This window comes from Antechinus flavipes, chromosome 3 (assembly GCF_016432865.1).
Source record: "Antechinus flavipes isolate AdamAnt ecotype Samford, QLD, Australia chromosome 3, AdamAnt_v2, whole genome shotgun sequence".
Classification (NCBI taxonomy): domain Eukaryota; kingdom Metazoa; phylum Chordata; class Mammalia; order Dasyuromorphia; family Dasyuridae; genus Antechinus; species Antechinus flavipes.
Genome location: NC_067400.1, coordinates 416070491 through 416098082, shown reverse-complemented (window position 1 = coordinate 416098082; position 27592 = coordinate 416070491). Strand labels below are relative to the sequence as shown.

General features: G+C 34.2%; 1 protein-coding gene across 1 annotated transcript in view; it reads right to left on the bottom strand.

The window, feature by feature from the left end:
- The window catches only part of CHN1 (chimerin 1), a 265138-nt gene that overhangs the window by 100054 nt on the left and 137492 nt on the right, over nt 1–27592 (bottom strand). Inside the window, exon 7 of the mRNA XM_051986172.1 lies at nt 21309–21597. Within this exon, the coding sequence (XP_051842132.1) occupies nt 21309–21597 (289 nt within the window). The remainder of the gene's footprint in view (nt 1–21308; nt 21598–27592) is intronic.

Genomic DNA, 27592 nt, shown 5'->3' with positions numbered 1-27592 from the left:
CGATGGAGTTATGGGTATGAAGAATATCAAGAAAGCTAGTATGGTTGGACTATAGGGTATGTAGAGGGGAGCAATGTATAATTATGTAGAATGCAATCAGATTGTAGTAGGAGCAATGTGCTAACCCTGCCTTTTTTTCCTTAAAAGGAATTAAGACATTCCTCGAGACTTGGTTGACTCAGCAGACTAAAGGCTTAGACTATTTTTCATTTTCATATTGTCATTAGAAGCTTGGCAATGGGTAACTCAGGCAAAAGACCTTCACTCAGCTATCCTCAATATTTAAGCTTATTTGAATGTGTTCTTCTTATGATTAAGTTTCTCACATGACTAAATCAATCAATCTCTCTCTTTCTCTCTTTCTCTCTCTCTCTCTGTCTCTCTCTCTCTTAACCATTAAATGACCTATAAGTGTTTCATTTTGGTCCCATGTCTAACCTAAACTACCAGGGGACTCACTGGTAACTCAATCCAGACTAGAACAACTAACTTTAAATGACAAAGAGGTTTATATTTGACTCAATTTATGTTTGTCGGGCATTTACTGAATAGGGGTAGGGAGTGATATTATTAAAAATGCACTTTAAGAAAATGATTTTGGCAGTTTTATGAAGAATGAACTGGAATGACTAGAACTTGAGGCAGGAGACCAATTAGTGAGCTATTATAATGGGCCAAGTAAAAGAGTAATTAGGATTTTAATAAGTGAGGTGATTGTGTGAGTCAAGGAAAAGGATGTATGCCAAAGATGTGGAAGCAGAAACAGCAAGGTTTGGCAGCTGAATGGCTAAGTGGAATGAGTGAAGGTGAGGGACCCAGGAAGCTCCCAAAGCAGTGGGGACTGAAAGGATACGAATGCCTGCAGCAATTGGAAGAGGGGTGGGTTGGGGGTGGAGAGATGCTAATAAGTTTTGTTTTGGACAGGTTGAGCTTGAGGACTCTACAGAACATCTAGTTCAACATAACCAATAGGCAGATGGTGACTAGGGGCTGGAGCTCAGAAGAAAGACTAAAGCTGGATAGATAGATTTGGGAAGCATCTGCATGGAGATGATGGCTGAATTTATGGGAACTGACACTGAGTGAGAAAGGAGGAACCAGGGAGAAATAAAGAGAAGAGGATTTAGGACAGAATTTTGGGAGAAAAATATAGATAGGGAGAGTGACATGGATGATGATTCAGCAATGGAAACTGAGAAGTGGAGAGAAAGGTAAATAGAAAATAAAGTGAACAGTATCACTAAAATAATAGTTAACAGTTAAGTGTCTGAAGTGATATCTGAATTTAGAGCTTCCTTATTTGAGGCACAAGTTTCTAACCACAATGCCACCTCGTTGCTCAGAAATAGAGAAGAAAGATTATCTAGGAGAAAAGTGTGGTTGACAGTATCATGTGCTATAGGCAAGTCCCTTAACCTCTCTAAGTCTCTGATGCCTCATTTGTAACTTAGAAAGTTGGACTTGTTGACCTTCAAGAACCCTATCAACTCAAAATCTATGATACTAAGGCTTTCCAACCTTAAGAAGAGAAGATGCAAAGAAATTCATGTAAAGAAATTAGAGGAAACTTCTTTTTTAAATTATATAAAAAGGAGAAAATATTTAGAATATCTTCATGCCATGTTATGAAAAAATGTATTCATTGATCATCAACAAATATGTCAGAATGAGAAAAAATAATATAGACTCAGAAGATGTCAAAACTCATTCAGCCCAGGTCCCTCTTTTTACACAGGAGGAAAAGGAATTCCAAGAGCAATAACCACAAGCTGGTGGCCATGTCAAACCTGGAAAACAATCCAATTTTCTTCCCGTTATATTTCCCTATCCTTGAAGTTATGCTGCATTTTCACAGGAAAGGGCAGCGAAAGTAAACTAATAGTTTCCAACCCAAAACTTAAAAGTGTGAAAGACCTCTATATCTTATGGCAATAGAATTGTGAATCTCATTGTGTGACTAGCGGGAAATTAACGCTGCTTTCTTTACATCAGCCCCATTCATCTGTAAAATGGAGACCTTATAACTGTATGTCAAATGGTGATTTTACCCACTGTCTCAGTTTCCTAAGAGAAGGTCAAACTAGATGATCTTTAAGGTAATTTCCAACTCTAAATCTTATGACCCTAACACCATACCTGAGAGATAACTGGGACCTATCGATGACTTTGAATTAGATGAATCCTATAGTCTTAAACTAAAGGAGATGTATGACATAACCAGAACAATATCAAAAACCTAAAAAAAAGCTTATTTCCTGGACTCAGTGTTCCTTGTCAACATCTCATTATTTTCTTCACAAGTTTCTCTCAAGAAAATTTTACATAGATAAGAAGCTTTTTCATTCTAAAATCGAGAATTAAGAAGTTGGAGTTTTACGAAAATAAGATATACATTTATAGTAAATTTCAAAATGTAGAACTGACAGGGATGAATAACTATATGGATAACTATAAATGAAAGAATTGCTGTATCGACTTCTTACACCTTTCAGTTCTACATCAAATGAAGGCAAAGAGATAAGAGAACAAAATGGGAAGGGGAAATTGAGAAAAATAAATCAATTAATTGGATGATTTTAGCAGTAATAAAAAAAAAATAAGCCATGAGAAAAATGATTACTATGGAGTTCACTTATACTAAGCAAGAACAGGTTGTTGGAAAGAGATGGACTATTGTTAACTATCCCTTCACTGTTAGCTTTCACATTAGCCCAAAAAGTAATTTAAAGTAATTAAGCATATTATGCCTTACATATCGGTGAAATCTTCCTGATTAATGCTTTCTAAAGAGAATAATGTGCCCCAGTTTGCCTTAGAGCAGAGCTTAAACTTTTCCCATTCACAATATCTTTTCACTGGAGAAATTTTATGGATATATAGGTATATAAAATAGATATACAAATCAAACAGTAACTGATAATAAATAATTTCATGACCCTCCCCCCTCCATTCAGTTATGAGATTCCATTTGGAGTTGCAACCCACAGTTTAAGAAGCTTTGCTTTAGAACATTAAATCTATGGGGTTGACTCCAGAGTACATAAGGAATGATACTATGCCAAATATTTTCAAGAAATGCAGTGCAAATGGTGATAGCAGTCAGAAAGAATGCAAGAAACATACAAAGGTGCAAAATTCATGGAATGTAAATATTGGCAATGTAAATGAGTTTCTATAAGTTAGTCAGCCTATTTAATAAGTGTATAACAAATATGGAATTCTTTACTTGGTGCAAAGGGCAGATATATGGAAAAAATAAACCCAGTTTCTGCCCTAAGGGAGTCTAATTTTGAAGACAGCAAGGCACACATAGAATGAATACCACTGGAAACTTTCAAACAGGGACAAAAGTAACTTGTAGTTATACATGCAAATATTGAGACACATGTAAAAATGGATGAAAAATATGTGACTTAAAAAGGGTGATAGTGTGAAATTATGGGATAAGGACTGGACCTGTGATTTCATGAATATAGAGAACTACCAAATGAGGAAATTTTTCTACCAATGCAAGTCAACAACTTCTCTGTTGTGACTTAGAGTCTTACATACTTGCTCAGAGCACTAAAAGGTTAAGTGATTCACCTAAGATCACATAGGATACAGGTCAGAGATGGGACATTAACCCAGGCTTTCTATCCACTCTGGCAAGATGCCTAACTTGCATAAAATCATATGAACCAAAAAAATAACTGAAATAACTGAAAATTAAATCTCATAGAAAGATTTGTTAGAACTGATGGGCTAACTAGTCTTTGAGGCAGAAATATGCTTTGAGGCAGAAATAGTAACAAGCCCTATTTGTTTGTATTTATTTTAATACAAATATCCTAGATTTTATATATATAAATGAGTTTTCTCATTCAAATGAATGTCACTGCAGGAGAATATATATTTAATTCATTGTTATTGATTAAAATGTTTTATGAACTTATATCTTGAAATTTATCAAAAGATTATAGAGTGGACTCTGGAAGAGCTCTTAGAAGTTTGCTTCATTTTACAGATGTAGATAACAAGACCTCTTCTGGCCAACAAGATAACAAGAAAATGCTAAACAATACACAAGATGTAAATAGCAGAGCCAAGATTTAAAATTGAGTTCTGAAATTTCAATTTTTTTGATCTTTCTCCTCTGTCACCTTTAAAGTAAGTTTGTGCATCACTTGTTCCCCAACCAGCTTTTGTTTTGGATCAAAAATGGTCTTTCACAAATTGACCTTCTATTTTATTCACTGAATTTGAGGCTAAATGACTTTTGACTATTTCCAAAAACTCAAATTCATTCTCAAAAGATGCATATTTGCCATCACTTGGGATCTTCAAAAGACTATGCTATGGAATCCAAAGAATTCAAAAGAATTTTTATTAGATTCTTTTTTCATACAAACTAGCTGTTTTACAGCCATTTTGCTTGTATAATTGGCTTGCTTACAGAATATCCTCCCAAACTGTAGATGGCTTAGGAAATTATAATTTGGTCTTCTGTTAGGCTGTTTCTTTTGAGATGTGGAATTCATGTTTATCGTTAGCCCTCCTACTTCCATCTGGTTTCACCTAATGGTTTTCAATTATTAATCCCTTCTGAGTGAAAGAGGCTGGACCGGTAAGCTAAAAGACTTGGACAAGGAAATAATGAGCTCTATAAGAATTTATTTCTATTGGTACATGATGGCAATATCGTAGAGAATACTGGAACATGCTGGTACCCTCCTTATAACCATATGAAATGGGTGATGTCTCATTGTCTTCAATTTATTTGTGTGCCCACATTAGAAATGAAATATGAATGGCTGATAGCTTCCTCAACTTTGTGATGATGATAAAAACAATCTCTCTGTACCTTGGTTTCCACATCTTTAAAATGAAGAGTGCCCTACCTGACTGCATAAGGCACTAAGGGCAAATTTTAGGAATACAAATTTGAGTGGGAAATCATTATGTTGAAAAGCAGTCCATTTTACTTTTAGATCATTTTAATTATTAGGAAGGTTTGTATTAATTTGCCTCTCTGCAATTTCTATCCATTGTTCCTAGTTCATTTTGAGGGGCCAAACAGAACATACCTAAGACCCTTCCCTTGGCATAGCCCTTCAAATATTTGAAATAATTGTCTTTACTCCTACCCAACCCATAGTCTTCTCTACACTAAAAGTTCTCAATTACTCCACCTAATTTTCAAATGGCATTACTGAAAGGACATTCATCATCTTGGTTTATCACTTCCTTATACTCCCCAGCTAATCACTGTTACTTTTTAAAATATGGCAGTCAGAATTCAGTATAATACTCCAAAGATGGTTTGACCAGGTTAGATTACAGTAGGACTATCATCTTACTAAATCTTAACACTATACTTCTCTTAATAGTCTAAGATTATATATGTATAACTCTATGTGTGTATACACACACACATATTGCTTCCATAGCACACTGTTGATTTTTATTTAATTTGAAGTCCATTTAAATCCCCAAATCTTTTATAAACCAATTATTATCAAACCATGTTTCTCCCATCTTGACTTGAATAGCTAAATTTAAAAAAAATTAATAATAGCTTTTTATTTTCAAAATACATATAAAGATAGTTTTCAATTTCCTTTGTGTTCCAATTTTTTCTTCCTCTATTCCCCTCATCCCCTCTCCTAGATAGCAAGTAATCTAATGTAGGTTAAACATGTGCAATTTTTCTAAACATATTTCCACATTTATCATGTTGCATAAGAAAAATCAGATCAAAAGGGGAAAAAATGAGAAAGAAAAAAAGCAAGCAAATAACAACAAAAGGTGAAAATGTTATGATCTACATTCAATCTCTACAGTCCTCTCTCTGAGTGTAGATGGCTCTCTCCATCACAAGATCACTGGAACTGGCCTGAATCACTTCATTGTTGAAAAGAATCACGTCCATCAGAGTTGAACATCACATAATCTTTTTGTGGCTGTGTACAATGTTCTCTTAGTTCTAGTCCCTCCAGCTAGTATCAGGTCATGTAGGTCTGCCCAGGCCCTCCTGAAATCATCCTGGAACAACTAAAATTTTAATCCGAATGTGAGTTTCCATTTATTTTCACTAAATTGTATATTATATTATTTGACCCAATGGCCAAGAATGTTGTTTTCTTTGGATCCTGAAATTGTCATCTAATATGTTATCTTTTTCAGTTTTGTAACAAGTGTTTCATCTATCCTTTGTGTAAAATATTAACAAAAATGTTAAACCAAACACAGATTCCTGGATATCTCTTCCCAAGTTAACATTGAACCATTAATACCATTAATACTTTGAGTCCAGCCATTCAACCAACTTCAAATCATCTAGTATCATCAAGCATTTAATATCAATAGCATTCCTCCGGTCACAGAAGCAACATAATATGGTGGGGAAAGCACTGGATTTGAAGGTAGAAAACCTCAGTGCAAAACTTGGCTTTGCTGCTGACTATGTGACTTTCAACAAGTCAATTATTCTTACTAGGACTCATCAGCTTCTCATTAGTAAAATGATGGGGTTGAACTAGATGGCCACTAAGGTTCCTTCCATCTGTGAATTAATGATCTATGATTCTCTGTTGTCTCTGCCTCCGTCTTTGTCTCTATCTATGTCTCTATTTCTCTGTTTCTCTCTCCTTCCCTCCCCTCCTCCCTCTTCTTTCTTCCTTCTCCCCTCCCTCTTCCTCTCTCCCTTTCCCTCCCTCCCCTCCTCTCTCTTTCTGAGTGTATCCCACCCACCAGACAACACTTGCTCTGCCCTGAAACTACTGTGATTTTTTTAATCACAGACAGCAGTTCATTTAACAAATTTTCCAAGTGTTTCAATACAATTATTAGGGACTAGGTTGTCCTGACCTGATGAATTTAACTCATTAAAGGCTGGGTGTTCTCTTATTATTTCCCATATTTCTAAAGATTCAACTCTCTGTACATATTTTTATCAATTCTTAATAGATTGGTAAAATCTTGTGTAGCAACAGCAGTTATTATTGACAATTTCTCTTTTTTTCTCTTCCTCAGAATTTTTATTTCTTTATGGACTATATTGAAAACTTAAATATTAGAAAGAATTTTGGTGCAGTATAGAAGAACTGGGACTTAGAAGAGACCTGTGCTTGAATCCTTTCTTTGATAAATGATAAAATCACTTAACGTTTATAATTTAGTTTCCTTGCCCACAAAATGAGAAAAATCATCTATGTAATTTTAAAGAGTGTGTTATGTTTTTCTAAGAATGAAGGAGTATAGATATATCTAAGCTTTATAAAACTGAAATATTAAAAGCACAATATAAACATCAGATATTATCTAATCTTAATTTGAAGTCAACCAAACCTTCTATTTTTTCTGTACATGAATTGCTGTCTAGTCACATCTCTTTCTTCTTGTATTTATACTATTGATTTTTTAAAGTTGAGAAGCAGGATTTTAAATTTATCTCTATTAAATTTAAAAAGTGTCAGGAAGGCTCCTTAGATCAAACTCTTTTCTTCTGTCTGACTATTTCTGTATCTTAAAATGTGTTCCTTAAAGAAGTATTAGTTTGGACCAAATAATATCTGGCATATACATTACTATATTATCTCATGAGATAATGAAGTTCTTTTACTATATTTGGATTTTTTTTTAAGTGGCCATTCCAGTACAAGATTGGGATGGTAGAGCTAGATAGGAGTTGGTTTATAAAAGTTGTAAACATTTAAGTAGATATCATTACCTTATTTCACAATAACCCTGGGAAACAGGTCTATTTGATTCCATTTTACAGATAACCTACAAGTAACCTGAAGCTTGGAGACATTAAGCCACTTTCCTAGGATCTCACAATTGTTAGTGTTAGAAGGCAGATCTGAATATATAGAATCATATCTTCTTTGAACATATTTACATTCAGAGGTCACAACTTATTAAAAGCTTTCTACAGTTTAGAAAACTAAATAAAAAGGATAAATTTGAAGAGAAATTTAAACTATAAAATTCTAAAACGAAACTAAAGGAAGAATATCTAGCTAAGCCAATGGGAGCAACAACTTGTGTTGGACAGACATTTGTACAGGTACCTTATTTTTTTACTCTGATTCCTCATACTTATCAAGTAGGCTTTTGTTGTTTCCTCCCCCGCCCCCAGGTTGGTTCCCCAACTGGGAAGACAGCCAGTATCAACTAGCTTATATAGCAATCAAACTATTGGTAGTTACCAGTCTGCCTAATAATAAATTGACTTTCCTATACAAGTCAGTCATTTGGAACTTCAGAAGGCAATTTTCCTAGGGCTTGATTACTCTTTGAGAAGGTGATTACTGAAATTCCTTTACTGTAGCTGTGGGAAGTTTTAATCTGGAATAATATGTAACCTTGAAGTCTTCCTTTAATATCAGCATTCTTCCTGATGATTACAGTGTGAATTAACTTGTCAGATCTGTTCCCAAGTGGCAACCAGCAAAGAGATTTTTCTAGTTTTATATTTATTCTATACATTTATCCAATATTTACTATGTATGAGGCATTATAGTGCCTTATACTAAAATATAGCTCCTTCAAAAAAAAAAAGCTTATAATTTAGTAGAGGAAATAAGTCATGTATGCAAATAGCTACAACATACTCCCAAATGCAATAAGTACCATAAAAGAAGTCAGAACCAAGTTTTATAAGGAAAGATCTGGAAAAAGTGATCATTTTAAGTTAGAAATACTGGAAAAGCCTTTACTAAAATGATGGTATTTGGTCTGGGTTTTGAAGAATGGATTTCTTCTTTTCATGCTGACAACATTCAGGACATTAGCAAGGCAAGATAGTGATGCTCTTCACTTCTATTTTACCTCTTCAAAAAGGCCAAAAAAAGAAAAATTTAAAGACTCAAGAAATAGGAAGAAGTCTTGGTAATTTTAACTGAGAAAAGAATTTTGAATGGAAATTGAAAAAGGAAAAACCCTTTTCTTGAAAACAGTGTAGGTTGCTCTTATTTTGTTACTACAAATGACAAAAGATACCTAGCAGCAGGCTGAAGAACCAAGACTACTTACTATTCACAGTTGTTCTAGATCAAGGATTTGTGGGAAGAGGCTGAAAAAGAAAAAGCTGGTAGGGAAAAGGTATAGGGGAGGCTAAACCAAAGATTCCAGGAACTTACAAGGGGAAAGGAAAGCAGGGAAAGGAAAGGCATTAGAGTCAAATATTCATCAGAGGGTAACAACATTCAGCAAATAGGGAAAGATCAGAGAATGGGAAGATGTGATTTTTTTAAAAATTATGTAGAAATAAGGAAAAAATATTTCCTGGACTTGTTCTTGATAGAAAAAGGGAATAATTTTCTGTTGTCTCTGACACACTCTAGTTTAACCCCTAATGTGAAAAAAAAAATATTGTAATAATGCTTTGTCTCTCTGAAAGTTTGTCTATCTGGAAACCTCATTATTAAGAGAACAGTCAAGAATCTGGAAACAAGAGGGGAGGGAGAGGTAAAAGCAACCTTTGAGCAACCAAAATACTAATAACAACTGGTTTACTGAGTGCCTTAAGATTTGCAAGGGGCAGCTAGGTAGAGCACAAGGGATAGAGCATTGAGCCTAGAGTCAGAGAGACCTGACTTCAAATCCAGTCTCAGACTCTTATTACCTATATGGCTTTGAACAAGTCACTTAACCTTATTTGCCTCAATTTTCTCATTTGCAAAATGAACTGGAGAAAGAAATAGCAAAACACTCCATCATCTTGTCCAAGAAAACCCCAAATGGGGATAGGAAGGTCCAATATGACTGAACAACAATGCAGGTGAGAAAATTAGAGACAATAACTGACTTGTTCAGAGTGATCCTACTAATAAATAGAAGTAGATGTCTCTTAAGCCCAAAGCCAGATCTTTCTACTATTCCACATTTTCCCTAAAAATAGATGGCACAAAGTTGCTCTAAAACTCAAATGATTTCCTCATAGGAAAGACATTCAGACCCTCATTCACAGGCACTTATTTTGTATATACATATACATCTAATAAGCTTGATAATTAAGGCTATAGAATTGGGAATATGCTAATTTAATTTATTCCTCTGTAAAATGGGTATAATGATACCTATTCACAGGATGGATGCAGAATGAACTTAGGTAATAGATAAGAAGTGTTTACTAAATCTTAAAGTACTATCCAGATGACATCCATCATTGCAACTTATCATGACAACTTCATTTCCCAGCCCATATAAGATTAGAAGCAGTCAATTAGAAGATGAAAAATAAATCACTAGAGCAAAGGTTGACACCTTTGTATCAACATAAACCAGGCTGCATGCTGCCTACAACATTCCTGAGTAGAGCCATAACCAGATTAAAATATAATTAGAAAGTAATTAACAAATAAATAAAAATACAATAAAACACAGAAAATGTTAATTGTGATTTTCTAAGTCTTCATGTGGCCCATGGGGAATTTTATGGATGGATCAGTGGCCCATTTCTATTTGAGTTTGACACCACAGTAATATGATAAATATTGCCATCATTGAAAATGATGATGATAGCCTGACATCAAGCAAGAAAACAAAACCCCCAAAAAGCTATAAAAAGTAACCTGAAACTCGGCTCTTTTTAACAATGGCATGATTCAATGGAATTCCAATAGACTTGTGGTGGAAAGGGCCATCTTCAACCAGAGAAAGAACGATAAAGACTAAATATTGATCAAGCATAGTGTTTTCATCTTTTTTATCATTGTTGTGATGGTTTATTTGCTTACTTTGTTCTTTTTCATGTCTTCTTTTTCCCCTTTTGATTTGATTTTTCTTGTGCAGCATGACAAATATGGAAAAATTTTTATAAGAATTGCAATGTTTAACCTGTATTGGATTGCTTATTGTCTAGGGAAGGAGAAAGAGGAAAAGAGAAGGAGAAAAGAGCTTGAGATAACAAGAAGTATCATCTCTTCTTATGGAAGTTTAACTGGTAAAAATTCATCACCATAGCAAGGAGGCAAAAAAAAAAAAAAACTACAACTAACATATCTAGCAGACAACAGGTTTGCTTGCCAAGTGGAGAAGTATAACAATCAAGAGCAAAACTCATTTAAAATTACTCAATGGCAAAGCCCTATATAATGGGAGAATGGTAAAAGGCTTTGAGCACCATCACCAAAACAACAGAAAATGTAGCAAGAAGTAATGTAGGTAAAAATAAATTTTTGGAAAACTTTGCATGAGATTCAATTAAATCAAATCATCCCAAAAGAAAGAACTTGAACAAAAAATGAAAAAAAGTAATACATCAGTCAGCATTTCTATAACTAATTATTCTCTTTGGATTCTATAATCAAATATTTAGAGCTGAAAGAGATCTTAAAAATCATCTGTTCCAATAACCTATTTTAACAGATAAAAGAACAGAGGAGAGAGACAGAGACAGACACAGAAAGATACAGAGTAACACATAAAGACAGAACCAGTGAGAGATATAGAACAAATAGACAGAGACAGAGAGAGAAAAAGAGGGACAGAAAGAGACAGAAAGAAAAAGAGTAACAGACAGAGACAGAAAGACAGAGACAGAGATTAAGTGATTTACCCAGATTCAATTGGGATTCATTCCCAAACCTTTGACTTCATTTCTAACCATTTTCTACCATACTATTTTCTTCATTGGTCACAATGGAACTATAAGATGATTCCCATTCCCAAAAGATGTTTATTACAATTGTGCAAGTAAGAAATCTTTACTAGAAGGGATATATTATTGAAGTAGTAAGAGGGATTGATTCTTATAATATATGAAAGGGAAGACAAGAAACAATTAGAGAAAATTATGAGCTAATAACATATAACGATGTACTAATGTCAAAAAAAAGACAAAGGGCAATTGAAGGATCATCAATAACCACTGGAATATCACCATATTATTTTCATAAACTCACTCTACACACATATCAGAGATATGCTTGATGAAAATAAGAGCATCAAAAAATATAATATTCCACAGATTCTATTTTATCGTTATAGCCACAGAAGTGACTAAAAGTTTCAGAGAATCTAAGATACCCCATTATGCTTATTGTTTATTGATCATATATTTTTTTTAAAAAAGACATTTCATTCAATAAGAAAAATGCAGCCTGAAGGGCTATTCTCAAACACAATGTGTCCCATACATTTATCTTAACCAGACAAGGCTACTTAAAAGATGTAGTAACAGAGAGAATACTGTTCAATTACCTTATGATTACAAGTATCAAATGAAGCATTAAAACAGGAGATGTATGATTGCCAGAAATGTTTGCCACTGCCATGGAAATGTTCTGCATAGAGTTCAAATGCAAAAGGAATTCCCTATACTGACGAAGCATTCTAGTTCCTTCTATTTGTGGATTACATTGTGTGTACTACTTCCAGTCCTAGAGATATCTTTAAGCTTCCTGAATGAGAACCACCTACTCAAAAATATTCATCTGACAGTACACAAAGGGAAAAAAATTTAAATAGAGAAGAATGCTCTTTGTCCAAGAAATGTAGTTGGATGGACAGTCCATTGATCTGATAAATAAATGCATATATTTTAGACATTATAGATAGAAGAAAATCCAAATTCAAGTTGAATGAGAGGAAAGGAGAAAATAGAAATATTTTTGGAAAATTACAGTGTCTTCAACTATCCCAAACTGAATCCTGAAAGAAAAAGCCAACATTTCAGTCTTGTGATGACATTATATGGCTACCAATCATGGAATCCCATATAGTCTCCAAAGAATTAAAATTGTGTTGTTCCAACACATGCATATTGGACACACAAGTTGGCTATAGCTTATTGCCATCAATGATTCGTGCTTAATTATTAGCATAAAAGATATTATGCAGAAAACAAATGACTAGGAAAAGAGATGATCTGACATTTGACCAAATATGGGTGATAACAGATATAAATATGAAAAACATACTGGTACCCATTTCAGTCAATCAGTAAGTCAGTCAACAAGCAACTACAACATACAAGGTTATGTTAAGCACAGGAGACAAAGAAAGGTAAAAACAATCTCTGTCCTCAAGGAGTACACTTCTCACAGAAAAGATAACATATCAATAACTTGGTATGCAAATACTATACTGAGTAGATGGAAGGTGACCTTAGAGGAGAGACATTAGCAGCTACAAGATGGTAGGGCAAGGAAAGGAAAAAACCTGCTAAGATGTAAAGATGAGCAGAAAGAACATTCTAGTCATGGGAGTTAAAGGCATAGAGATGAAAGAGAATGTCAGATGCAAAGAACAGGCAAGTAAGTCAATGAATGTAGCTAGATAGTCCTTGAAGAAGGTTTCCAACACCCTGAGTAGACCTTCTATGTTTTCAGAGATCAAGGACATGATCTCTTGTCTATAGTATGACATGGAACCATACTATGTCACCCCTATCCTTATTTAAGCCATACATTGTGGAATAACATTAGAACTGTACTTGATTCTGAAGTCCTTGCTCTACTCTGAATGAGAAACCTTATCACTCTTCAGATATCATTTCTGAAATAATAAACTGTTGTGAAATCCTTTTCATATGATTCTTTTTGAAGGACTAATTAGTTCTAAAGGGTCTGATCAGCCCAAGAAGAACTTTTCCCTGAAATTAATTAAGGTAACTATCAGGCTAAGAGCAAAAACTTAGATTAATTCAATTAATAGAAGTCATTCTTGAGTTCACATTTGACCAATTTGAAAGAACTCTTAGAAGTAATAGTTAAGAGGGACTAAATATTTTAAGAAGCAAGTTACTATTGCTCTGATAAATCAAAATTGTTACCTAAATTTTGTCTTCCTGTTTAATATTTATTATAGAATTTTGTCTTTGTTCTTGGACCAGATAAACTGTAATTAAAAAATGATTTAGGGAAGAGATTTTTCGAAGAACAGATTATGAGTTCTCTCTAAGCAAAAAGGTTTAGAATTTCAATAATTTAATCAATAAATCCATATCTCACAGACTTATTCTAAAAATACAGAATATGAAGTATTTCTTCCATAATGAGAAGGCATGTATGAGTGTGGTTTCACTATACTCATCGATGAGAACATGAAATTATTTAAATATGACAATAGCAACAATAATAACAACAACTGATATATTGTATTAAAATTTACAAAACTCTTTACATACACTACTATCTCATTTGAGCTTCACTTCAACTCTGTGAGGTAAATGTTATAATTATGACCATTTTATAGATAAAGAAACTGAAACTGAGATGTTAAGTGCCTTAAATTAAATATCAATGGATTTGTGCCCAGGTCTTCCTGATTCCATATCTATTGCTCTGCCTGCCATACTGATTTCCATAAAAATTGTTAAAACAAAAACAAAGTTTTGATCGTTAAAAGTGAAAAAGTCTTCAATTACCTGGAAAAAAACAGCAATCTGTAATGTTATTCCTCAGGGGCTCTGGATAGTCATCAATCTACAATGAAACAACTTGAGCATTCAGTTGGTTTCTAGGTACTGCAGAGCAGCACTGCATTGTATTTTTAAAATAAGCAAATCATTTCTAAATAGATGCCTTGGGGGAGGCTAACCTGATGAACAGACCTGGCTTTCTGATGCCATCTTAAAAGTCTAGGGGGAAAGCACCTCCATCATTTTATGATGGCACCGAAAGCATTCCAGTCAGTCTGGCAGTTTTCAGTGGGGCCTCATTACCTGTCAATTTTAAATTTCATGAGCCTTTATGGGATTGTATACTCTGGGGAGTCAGTCATAAGTCCAAAGGAAAAAAAAGTGGAATGTTATGGAATTTGCCTTTAATAAAAGTAAAGCTTATCTATATAGATGACTAGTATAACAACACGTCAACTTTTGTATACATTCTTAAATTTCCAGAAGAGTGTCTATGGCAGGATGGGATTGGAGAGAGGAAAATCTATAAATTATCTAGCTTGGCAAAATTTGATAGGATGTCCAAATTCATTCATATCTTGGCCAGCTTGTATACACTTCCCACACATGCAGTAACTTTAAATGTTGGACCACCAAGCCCCAAAGGAAGATAGCATCTGACTGTGACCCAGTTAATGTCTAATCATCTCTAAAATGCAAATTAATTATTTCATATGAATGAGGTGCCATTTACAATTATATGAAGCACCTATATTTCCTATAGCATGGTTTGAGGGCTGCTTTTCCAATCAAGCTTCATAAATGAGTGTTAGAATCTCATAAAAAATGATTGCATTAGGGCCCTAGTGCAGTATGCCTTGAAGTAAACATATTATGGTCACCACATGGAAAGAGAAACCATTCAAACATGGTTCCAAGACAAATAAAAAGCAATAACTCATAAAAACTAGGCTCTGGGCCAGTAAAGACTGGTAATGGTAAGTCATTTTAGAAAGGAGAAAAGAGGTTAGGAGCTAATAATCCCCTCACCCCTCCCCAACAAATGGTCTAGGGTGCTAGAATTATATGACTAATCTCTCTAAGGTTTTTTTTTTTCAATTAAAAATTTAAAGCTAAGGAAATGACTTGAATAGTTCTTGAAAAATGCTATGTGATATCAGTTGATGGAAATCTGGATTGACTAAGAGATTCAACCAGTCATATAAGAGACTCTTCTATCTCCATTTCTTATATTGTAAAATTGTCAGGACTCTAACAATGTCTAGCTCACTCTTCATTGACAGCTCTGACACATCTGAGCTTTCATTTTAAGGGATACCAACAGATGCTAATAGATATATTTCATTACCATAAACCCCAAATTATTCACAGCAATCACAAACATCACAGAACCAACTGCAAATATCACTGCCCTTTTGAGTTTCATTCTCAAGTGGTCATGGATCCTCAAAACACAGACAACCTTTGGCTTCTGTCTGGATTTTCACTGTCCAGGAAATGTAATCCCTTGTGCCTATTTCCGATCAATCATTGGAGACACATTGGGGTCAAAGAATAACCTTTTTACTGAACAGAGGTCAGGGCAACAGTGAAGCAAAACAAATAAAACAAATAGAGAAAACAAGCTCTTCAGAGCTTAGGTTACAGGTAACTAGAGTTACCTCCCCAGGGATGCTATGTTGTCTCGGGCATATAAATCACCTCATTTTTTTTCTCCCCATTTAAAAAATTTGCACTACAGCTCACTCCCTCCCTTACAAAGCCTGTGAGGAATGGACAGTTTATTTTCTTTTGACAGGCCTTCCCATTTGTCTGACCCAACACCAGTAAGTTTACAGATAATTATTGGTGGGCTATTCACTGCTTTTTCCAAAAATGTTTTATTAATATATTTTGTTTTTACATTACAAACACTTATGGATTATCTGACTTTGTAAGGTCACTTGAAACTAGGATCCATAAATCTTAAAATTAGAAACCTCATTGCAGAATTAGAAACTAGTTCTTTTGACAGAACAGCAACTCAACGTTATCAAATATTTATTTTGTGTTCACTATGAGCAATATAATGTGCTAAACACTGGAGGTACAAAGACTGGGTCCAACTGTTTGTGACTATATTTGAGATTTTCTTGGCAGAGATGCTGGAATAGTTGGCCATTTCTTTCTCAAGCTCATTTAAATATAAGGAAACTGAGGAAACTAGGATTAAGTGAAGTGCCCAGTATAAATGTCTGAGTTGGGATTTCAACCTGCCTCCAGATTTGTTCATTGCACCACCTAGCTACCTCCTTAAAGGAAAGGTACCTAATACTTGAATTATATATGTGTTCCTACTGAAAACATAAGTTACCAGACCCAACTGATCACATGGTCATTCATTCATTCATTTTCTGCCCAGACCTTATTGGTTGCTGTGTATGTGTTTATGTCCTGCTCTGTCCTCTAGAAGCCTCACCCCCAGGTATTGTAATAAATTGATAAATCATCAGTCATAGTCAAGATTTTGTTTTCAATCTTACACAACTGCTTTAAACCTCAATGCTCTGTATATAAAAGGAACTACAGGAAACTACTTGCCTGAAATCAGCCTGCATCCTAAGTCTGAAGAGAAATCTGAAAAATTGATGGGATCTGATGTTATGCTAGATTCAAGTCTGATAGTGATTTGGAGAAAAGGTTTGTTTATACTCTGCATTTTCATCCTCTTTACTTTTATCTTACTATGTTAAATTGACAGAAGGGAGAGAGAGCATTTCCATGGGTCCAGCACCAGATCAACTTAACATTATCAATTAACATTAAGTCCGTCAAAGGCAAGTTTAGTAAAAAGACAGAGAGAAAAGTCTCCTGTATAAAAATCCCATAACAGCTTTTGGACACCATAAATGCATGAAGGATCTATAGTTTTTTGTGTGTTTTTTTTTTCAGCTTAGGGAGCTCCCTCTATCTAGAAAGGTTATAACTACTCATGATGTAGAAGGTAAGTCCTAAGGAGCTCTGTGAAGCATTTAGGAGTTAAATGACTTAACAGGAATCACACAGCTAGTTCTACCAGAAATAAGACTGAACGTAGGCATCCTGCCTCCAGGTGTAGCACTGTTCCCCTCTCTTTCCTACACTACAGGGTCTCTACGGGACACCCACAGTGCAAAGTTGTTTCCTATAGCCCTCAGATACACAATCACAAAATTCATAGATGAAAAGAATCTCATAATCCATTTAATTCAGTCCCTATCTGAACAAAAATGCCCTCTACAAAGTATCTGACAAGTGCTTGAAATTGAAATCTTGTAGTAAAGTCACCTATTCCCTTTTAGGAAAATTCCTATTGTTAGAGAGTTTTTCCTTAGATGAAGCCTAAATTTGCTTCTGCAGCTTTTACCCATTACTCCTAATTCTGCCCCTGAGATCCAGGAGAACAAGATTAATCCTTCCAAACTAGCTGCCCCACCTCCCTTACACTCCAAAGTCTTCTCTTTATTAGGCTAAACCATACCTAGACCTCTCAACCCATCTTCATAAATCATGTTCTGGATGCTTTCCAGCTTATCAGTACCCTCCCAAAATATGGCTCTCAGAAATGAATACAGTATTCTAGATGTGGGTCTGACTACTGCACAATGGAGTGGTCATTTCCCGACTCTCAGAGCTTATGTCTCTCATGAAGCCTAAGACTGTATTATCTTTTCTGGTTGCCATGTCACACACTACTGATTCATCTGGGACATTGAACTTGAACTCATTAAGGGCATATAAATTCTCTTATTAGCTCCCCTTTTACCTTGAGTATCAACCACAATCAGACATTTTTGTCCTGTTCCTTTCAGGCCAGACATCAATCTCCTTGTCAATTAACAAATCAATTATTATTATTAATCATTAATATTATAATATATTATATTTATATTATAAATATTATGTTAAATAATATAATGTAGTTGTAATAACATAATAATATAAACTAATATATAATGTTATGTTTTATACATAATATAATATAATAAGTATTAATTAATCAATATTTACTATTAGCTAATCAATCACTATTTATTAAGCATCAACTTAATCAATGTGCCAAACATTGCACTAAGCATGAAGATACAAAAAAAAGGGCAAAACAAAAAGAGGCAAAAGTCTCAAGAAACAGCATGCAAACAAATATATATAACATATAAACAACATACAAAACAAGTATATATAAAACCATCTATATATAGATAAAAAGGAGATAATTAACAGAGGGAAGACATTGGAATTAAGAGAGGTTGAGTAAGGCTTCCTGCAGAATATGAGATTTAGTTGGAACTTAAAAGAACACAGGAAAGTCAATAGTTGAAGAGGAAGGAAAATGGGGAGAGAATGACTAGAACTGAGAGATGAAATATCTTGTTCAACAGAAATAAAGCAAGAGTTGAGTAGTTCTGCTTTTTCTTTATTGTTCACCATCATCATCTTATTCAAGATTGAAAGAATTTTATAGTATTTTTTAAAGAGTGCTCAATTTGAACTCAGAGGACTTGGATTCAAATTGTGCAATGTCTCTATGTGCCTTTGGGCCCATCTTTCTGGGCCTCAGTTTCAGCTGTAAAAATAATATGACCTTGAAGTCCTTTCTACCACTAACTCTATGATCTTGTCTCGTCTTTATTCCTCCTATTTCTTTTTACATAACTTTAAAAACCTTTTGTTTTTGTTGAGTTATCCTTATCAGAATCAGCTCATTTTAGGCTTCAGTAATTCTAGTATTATACAACCATGCCACAGTTTTAAATTGCCTGTCATTACCATTAACTGCCCTTGGTTATACCTTCTGAGCCTGCCTTTTTGAATTAAAATTTATTGATTAACAATCTGTACATCTAAATCATTTCTTTTTATTTTTAAACTTTCCTTTGCCTTCTTACAGAACTATTTATTTGCAATCTTCAATATTTCATTCTTAAAATCTTCCCATCTCTCTTAGTCTGATTTCTCTCATGGACATGAAGGTCAGATGATTCAATTTGTTCTTTCTTTGAAGGCCTCATACAAACCACATACTGACCCAAAACATCTACTTCACTTGTAGCACAAGAAAATACAGAAATGCTAACCACTGCTCTCAGTGCAGAAATAGATTCTGGATCTGGGAAGGACCTTAAAAAACCATCTGGATCAGTCCTCTGTTTTTTGACAGGGAAACTATATTTCAGATTTGCCCAAGGATCACATAGCTTGGCACATAGTAGGTAGGCTCTTAATAAATGTGTTTTGAATTGAATGGTTAACTTATTTCAATATAAGTTTTGTTAAGAATGGAAAAATACAGAGTAGATAGGACACATAGGAATGGTTTTGAGTTTTAAAAACAACAACGTTCAAGTTAAAGATGTACATGCTCCTCTCCAACAATTTATAAACTTGAACTTTCTTCTTTTTATTGAGATGTTATTTGAGTTGTGTCTCACTCTTTGTGACCTTGTTTAAGGTTTTCTTCAAGCATACTGGAGTGATTTACCATTTCCTTCTGAGGCAAACAGAGTTAAGTGACTTGCTCAGAGTCACAGAGTTAGGAAGGTAATGACTGTGAACCAATTCAAGGACTACCCACATAGTAAAGTCATGAATTTATGAATTACTGAAGTGTGTAACTTTTTTAAATCATCACAATTATAAGAAATGTTATCATGAATGTTAGATATATATACACATAACTATTACTGAAAAGTCCCATTCATGGTCTTTCATTTAACAGTGAAAAATAACCATATATCATAGGAAGGAATCAAGAAATCATTTAACTAAGAGAACACAAAAAAATAACTTTAAGTGACAACAACAATACATCATGGCACCAGATAATAAATGCCCATAAACTATAATTTAAAATGATTGGTTATAGTGTGGACACAAAATTCCATTCAGGGTAAAAATAACTTAAAACACTCAGAGCTGAAATTTTCATTAGAAAATTAACATTTTTCTAGCTGGATCCTTTGAACCGCTTATTCAGGCCCATAAGAACACCTTGGTGCCAGATGGTCATTGATGGTATGTTTTCATAATGTTTTCATAGGCAGAATCCACAATCACATCAGATCTAAAAAATAATCTAAGCTAAAGAGCACATTAAAAACATACGTGACCACCCAACAACTGGGTGTTTTAGGCTTATGACTACGGGTAAAGTATAATTTAATAAAAAAAGAATAGAAGCAATCTAGATGGGAGGGATTCAAACTTTTAACTATTAGCTTAGCATGGAATATATCAAAATTATAAAAATATCAATCGCATCAGAAGAATTAAAAATTTTTCTCCAAAAAATTTTAAATTGGAAAAAATCCAAACTTAAAGCATAGGTCTACAACTGAAGCAAACCTCATTTTACACTTAGAGAAACTGAGGTCAAAGGAGGCTTATGATCTCCAAACAACTAGGTTTTTTAAAATTTCCAACTGATGCTAAATATAGTTCAATCAGCCACCAACAGACTGACTTTAGTCATGTGCTTAAAAAAAAGCCACAACAAAACAAAACGGTAACATCTTGCAAAAGAACAGACCTATTTATAAAGTAGATCACATTGAGGGAAATGCAGCAATATGTTGTCAGGTAGATATTATAATCTCTTTGATTTCTGGCATTATAGGCAGCAGTATGTACTTCTTGACCAGAATGACTTAACCTCCAAAAGTTATTCTAGGAGGTCATCTCACCAAGAGACTTTTTCTAATTATGTAACTATTTGTTTTTTAAAAGTAGGCCTATAAAAAAATAAAACTTTTTAATTAAGCAATGATTATATCTGTGACACTCAGCACCACAATAGCTAGACACATCAAGGAAAATTCATCTTCATATCCTTTTAGAAAAAAGTTCTAAACGTAAATGAAAAATTAAATCCTCTCCTGATCATAGTGTCTCTCTTGAAAGAAAGGAAAAAAGAAAAAAGAGCGGCTTCATTGTAGCTTACCCTTTTCTCTGACACCCCATCCTCTCCTGTAGATTCTTTCCAATCATGTGTATCTTTCAGGGCGGGCATGTGTTTTTTGTATGCTGGCTCTCTGTTTAAAGTGGTATATCCTATGTGCTCATAAATTGGATTTATCGTCATCTTGGCAATATATTCTGCTGCCTTGGTTTCAATATAGAGAGTAATCAATCCATCAGTCACCAGATCGTGGATGGACTCAAAACGTTTCTCCCCAACAAAGTGTTTTCCATCGTAGTAGAGCCTGAAGTTTCTGGTTTGATTTCCAAATCTGCCTCAATGAAATGGGAAAGACGTTTTTTAAGAAAAATAACCAAGTGAAGTCTCCCTGAAAGAATTAAAAAAAATGACTATGGGTTTTGGTGTTTTTCTTTTCTTCGTTTGCTTAAATAAACTGTGGCTAATCTCTGTGTATGGTCTGGGAAAAGAAGGAATATAAAATTGAACTTCTAAACACAAATGAGAAGAGAAGACTAGCAACAACTCTGGAGAGAAGAGCCAAATGCATGCCTACCCTAGAAGGAATGATTTGTTCTCCTTTATCCTTTTTAGTCACTTCATCATCCCTGCCTGTGGAAAAATTAGAGGGAATCAGAGAAGGGGGTGGGGTGGGAGGAGGACTTTTACACTCTATTGGGATTTCTTTTTATAAACCCATATCTCTAGATTCAATTGTTCAGTTCCCTGAGATGAGAACCTCTTGAAACAGAATCTCCCACCCCACTTTGTCACTGATCAATAACAAAAATGGCTGCTCTGTGTCAGACCCCTGCAGCCTTTCCTTCCTTCAGGGAGAGCCCATTCAGAAGGCAGTCAAGCTTGAATGCCAACAATAACACTGAAGTCAAAGTTTTGCCAGACACTAAGCCATGTGGGATTGAATGATGGCATTCTCTGTCCAGAGGCCAAAGACTAATTCTTTAGTTTTGCAGAGAAAGAGTTCTGTGCTTTGCTTGTTAAGTCTTAAATAAATCTTTGTAATATATAGGCTCTAGAAGCTGTGAACTAGGAAAGGGTCTCCTTTTGGTGGCCTACCCTTCTTGACATACAAAGTTGAGATGTTTTACCTTTGGGGGACTCTTCTATTTGCTTTCTGCAGTAAAACTCACAAATCGACCCAAGTGGATGTGAAGCTACCTCCAATTCTTGAGCAAAAAGGATGGAGCTAGGGAATGGGCATTTCAAAAGATTTTAGTGCCATTTCAGAGCTTGAAGCAAGGCATTCCACTCTCATGTTACTTTTCAGGGTGCCAGCTCATTGGATTCCTTTAAAAAATAATCTAACTAGGAAGTAGTTTCATTTTAATACCGGGAGGTGTGTGTGTACCATATGTTACAAATACATGGGACACAGATGATGAACCAAATATAACGGCTTTTTTTAAAGAAATGGCATAAATAGATAAGAATACAAACTTATTTTAACAATCAACACTATTCTGGTAGGGGCTATGTTCCAAAAAGATAGCAATTAAAAATTTATGAAAAGCTTAAAATTTTTAATATATTCAAAACAAAGGAGTTGTGCTAATAGCTATTGAAGATGAAATCCTGTTTACATAAAAAGTAAAGGCATCCAAAACTATGAAAATACTTTTTATAATCCTTTAGGTACTTTTAAACTTTATTTTATAAGTTAATAACAATTTAATCAAGAATTTAAAATGACTGATCAGGTGCAGACTTCTGAAATATCATTTGTTTCCTTCTGCTTGGTCTTTAAAAATCAAATCAAATCTCAATTACTCACAAATTGATTATACAAAATTATAATCTTGAGCCACTATACCTCTTCCAGTTCCCTGGATGGTTATTCCATCCTCTAAAAAAGATTTAGTCACATTCTACTGATATCAGGGGACTGTTTAAATCAAGTTTAGGGTAAGACTAAGAAATATAAGAAGTTAGACCAGCCATTGGTGCTATAAAAGGGGAAAAAAAGCAAATGAAAAGAAAAATGCATTGCAAAAGCAAATATAAAGAATTTCTAGATTCTACTACTTCCCTTCATTAACATGACATTATTCCAGAAGTCCTCTGTAAGTCTTAGAGTACTTGTATGAATGTGAAATATCATCATCATCATAATACTTAGTTAATAAAAAACCAGCTAAGATTTTTTATAGAAAGAAGATGGGACTAGAAGACCAACAATCTCTTACCCCCTTCTCTCTCTCTCTCTCTCTCTCTCTCTCTCTCTCTCTCTCTCTCTCTCTCCTCTCTCCCCCCTTGTCTCTCAATGTCTTTCTCTGTGTCTCTGTGTATACCTCTGTCTGTGTCTCTTTCATATATGCATTTGTGTACATGAGTAAATTTATAACATTAATTTAAATTTCTTGCTAATCACTCCTGCCTTTAACATATAACTCTTCTAATTTGTACACCTGAAAATCTGGGTGTCTCTGGATATTACCTGAATTTACAAGTACATGACTTGAAACTATAGATTGAACTTTGATGTATTTATGATCTTATTTAGGTGGCTAATGAATCAATTGATGGATATTACAACCCCTCCATGCTTTCTAATCCCATGTCATTCTTTCCACCTATTTCCACTGAAGATCCAGCCAACAAGATAAAAGCCTTCATCTGGTTTAAATTTTCAGTGCCAAAGCAACCTGGAAGGCCCATTTGCTAAACTTCCCTCTTGTGTAGTACTGGCTCACTTAGTGAAACCTTTGGTACAACTTTTCAAAGTCAGTCTTTCCCTTCTTTGTCTTAGCTACAATTTTGATTCTTCAAAAGCTTTAATTACATGATATCATTGGGAAATAGTTGGAACTGGAAGTGAAGTTCCATGCTATTTACCAAATATGATCCAAGCTCCTCTCATCTTCCTGTCACCTCTAGACCCAGGTCATTCTTTGTGTCAGTTAGATGGAAGGATGAATGATAGGTCTGGAGAGTCTCTACCATGTCACAATAGATTTTTAATTCTAGAAATTGATTCCACCCTTAGACTTCTCACTTGAAAGATACTTCGCTTGGAATCTTTCCTCTGATTTGGCTAGTTTCTCTCAGAACCATATTAAGGAAAGTACCCAGATCAGCCATGATTTCATTCCTCTCTGAGCTCAACATGTGACTCTCTGAACTTTTTCTATTATGCCCTTACAAGGATATATTCTCTTGCCTTCTCTCCTCTTCAGCATCTTTTTATGTGTTGTCTTCTCCCATTAGAATGTTAGCTTCTTGAGAGCAGTAACTATCTATCTTTGTGCTGATATTTGTGATTCCAGCTTGTAGCACTTTGCCTGGCACACAGTAACAGTTTAATTAATGCTTGCTGACTTGATTTGACCTGATGATACATGGAGAATGTTAATATAGTAACTCAATAAGCTACCTTTTCAACTATCTGTAACAATTTGGACTATATATATATATATATATATTTCATTTACTGTGTTTTTCTATAGTTAATGGCTTAAACTCATTTCTTTTGAAAGACTATGGATATCATTGAGAAAGCTTTATAGTATTCTCAGACCTGTAATCTGTAAATAGAAGCACTTAAGAGAACCCTGCAGCAGTTAGGGAATTCTATCTGAAATCTAACAAGTGACACCCTCCATGACACTGGTAAATGTCTGGTATATGTCTTTCTTTTCCCCACTCCCTTTCTTTGTGTTGTGTGGTTACTGCCACAATTGAAATTATCATGGTGCTGTTGCCTTCCCTGAATCTCTCAGTTAGTTATTTGAATATAAAAATTATTTCTACTTTTAGAAAAACTGTTTGTTAGCCTCCCCTGCTCATGTTTTTCTTAAGAACACCCTTAATATTTGCATAGAACATTCTTATAAAAATGTTATAGAAATGAAGAAGTAAACATGTAGGTCTGTATTTGCTAAAGTATTCTTGGTCACTTTGGCAGAGGATGTTGCTAGAAGTATTCACTTTTATCTTTTTTGTTTAAAAAAAATATTAGGATACTAATTCACTGTTGGTGGAATTGTGAATTTATCCAACCATTTTGGAAAGCAATGTGGAATTATGCCCAAAGAATTATTAAACTATTTATACCTTTTGACTCACCAGTACTTCTATTTGATTTAATTCCAAAGATAATTAGGGAAAAAAGAAAAGAACCCATATGTTCAAAAAGGTTTATAGCATCTCTTTTTGTGGTAACAAAGAACTGTAAATTACAAGGATGCCCATTATTTGGGGAATGAATGAACAAGTTGTGGTATATGATTGTGATGGAATACTATTGTGCTATAAAAAATGATGAACTCAATGATTTTAAAAAAGCATGAAAAGACTTGCATAAAATAATAAAGAGTAAAATGAGCAGAGCCAAGAGAACATTGCATATAGTACAGCAAAATTGTTTTAAGAATAACTTTGAATAAGTTATTTTGACTATTAAAATTACCCAAATCAACTAGAAAAAGATGGAAACTCTATTTGTATCTAGAGAAAGAACTAATAAATAGAAATATGTTTACATATAATATATATCAAATTATTCTATGCATATATATTTATGCTATATATACATACATATACATGTATGTGTGTACATATATGTGTATATATTAGACATCTCTAGAGCAGCAGGGGGAAGAAAAAAGAAATTTACATGATAATTTTGTTTCACATTTGAACAAAAGAACAAATTGTACAAAGTAGATTTTCAATTTCATGTGCAATCATTTTCTTATTGTACTATGTTATGGAAATGCTTGTTTTGTTCCATATATTAAAAATAAAATTTTAAAAAATGTTATCTAAAATGGACTTAAGTATTTAATTCTGAGTGATTTTTAAAAATAATCCTATTGCTTTTAACATGGATTTCTTTTTTAAAAAAATTTTATTAAAGGTTTTTATTTTTAAAACATATGCATGAGTAGTTTTTCAACATTGACTGTTGCAAAACCTTGTGTTTCAAAATTCCTCCCCCTCCTTTCCCCAACCCCTTTTCTTAGATGGCAACTAATCCAATATATTTAACATGGATTTCTTTGGAATATATATAGCCAGGTCCAGACATTTTTCCTGACTTGATTGCCTTAAGAGATCTTGTCATTTGGTCATATGTTATATCCAGTACAAGAAAAAAAGATCAATACAGAAACACAGCAGATCTACTTCACTTAATATCTGTTTGATGTCTTCCTTCCTGCCTCACATACAAATACTCTTGAAATGATAGGACTTAATTGGGTCTCTCTCACCAAGGTCTTTTATTAATTTCAAAGAGTGAGAAATGGAAGGACCTAGAGAGAGTAATTAAAGAGGATAACTGAACTCAAGGAGTCAAACAAGGGAATGACATGCAAGCAAACATGCACAAACAAGCTAAATATTGGATAAATTAGAAAGAATGAATAGAGAGAAGGCACTAGAAATAAGAGGGATAGGAAAAAATTCCTGTAAAAGGTGGAATTTTAGTAGAGACTTCAAGGAAGGTAGGCAAAGCAGCAAGTGAAGATGAGAATGTGTATTTCAGACTTGGTAGACAACCAGGAAAAATGGCCAAAGATGGAGGTTCTTTTTCAAAGAACAACAAGAAGTCCAGAGTCAATGGATGGTAAAATATGTTGGAAGGTATAAGATGTATAAAGATAAAATCTGGGTGGGTGGAGATGGAGTATGAAGAATTTTGAATGCTAAAGAGAGGATTTCATATTTGATACTAAAAGTGATAAGAAGCCACTGAAAATTAATGACTAGAGGATGATATTTTGAGAATTTCACTGTAGGAAGATCAGTTTGACAGTAGGTGACATCTTTAGTAGGTTTCCAGAAGTGAGGAGAGACTTGAGATAGAGATGGATATAATAGTCCAGGCATGGGATAATGAGAGCCTGCACCAGGATGGTGGTTCTGTCAATGGAAAGAAGAGGGAATTTACAAGAGATGCTATAAAGGCCTCGGGAAAAGATTATATATGGGGGTGAGAGACGAGTTGAGGATGACACCATGGTTTTGAACTTAGGATAATGGTGCCCTTGATAGAAATAGGGAATTTCAGAAGGAGGGCAGTATTTTGGGGGAAAGAAAATTAGTTTAAATTTGGATATGGTAAATTTAAGATATCTATAGGACATCCAGTTTGAGATGTCCAATGGTAATTGCAGATGTAAAACTAGAGTTCTAGAGGAAGATTAAGTTAAGATAGGTAGAGTTGGGAATTATTAATATAGAGATGATCATTGAATCCACGGAGGCTGATGAAATCACCAAGCAAAATCATATAGACATAAAACATATGATCATATTTAAACTTAAAAGAAATTTAAGATGGCAGA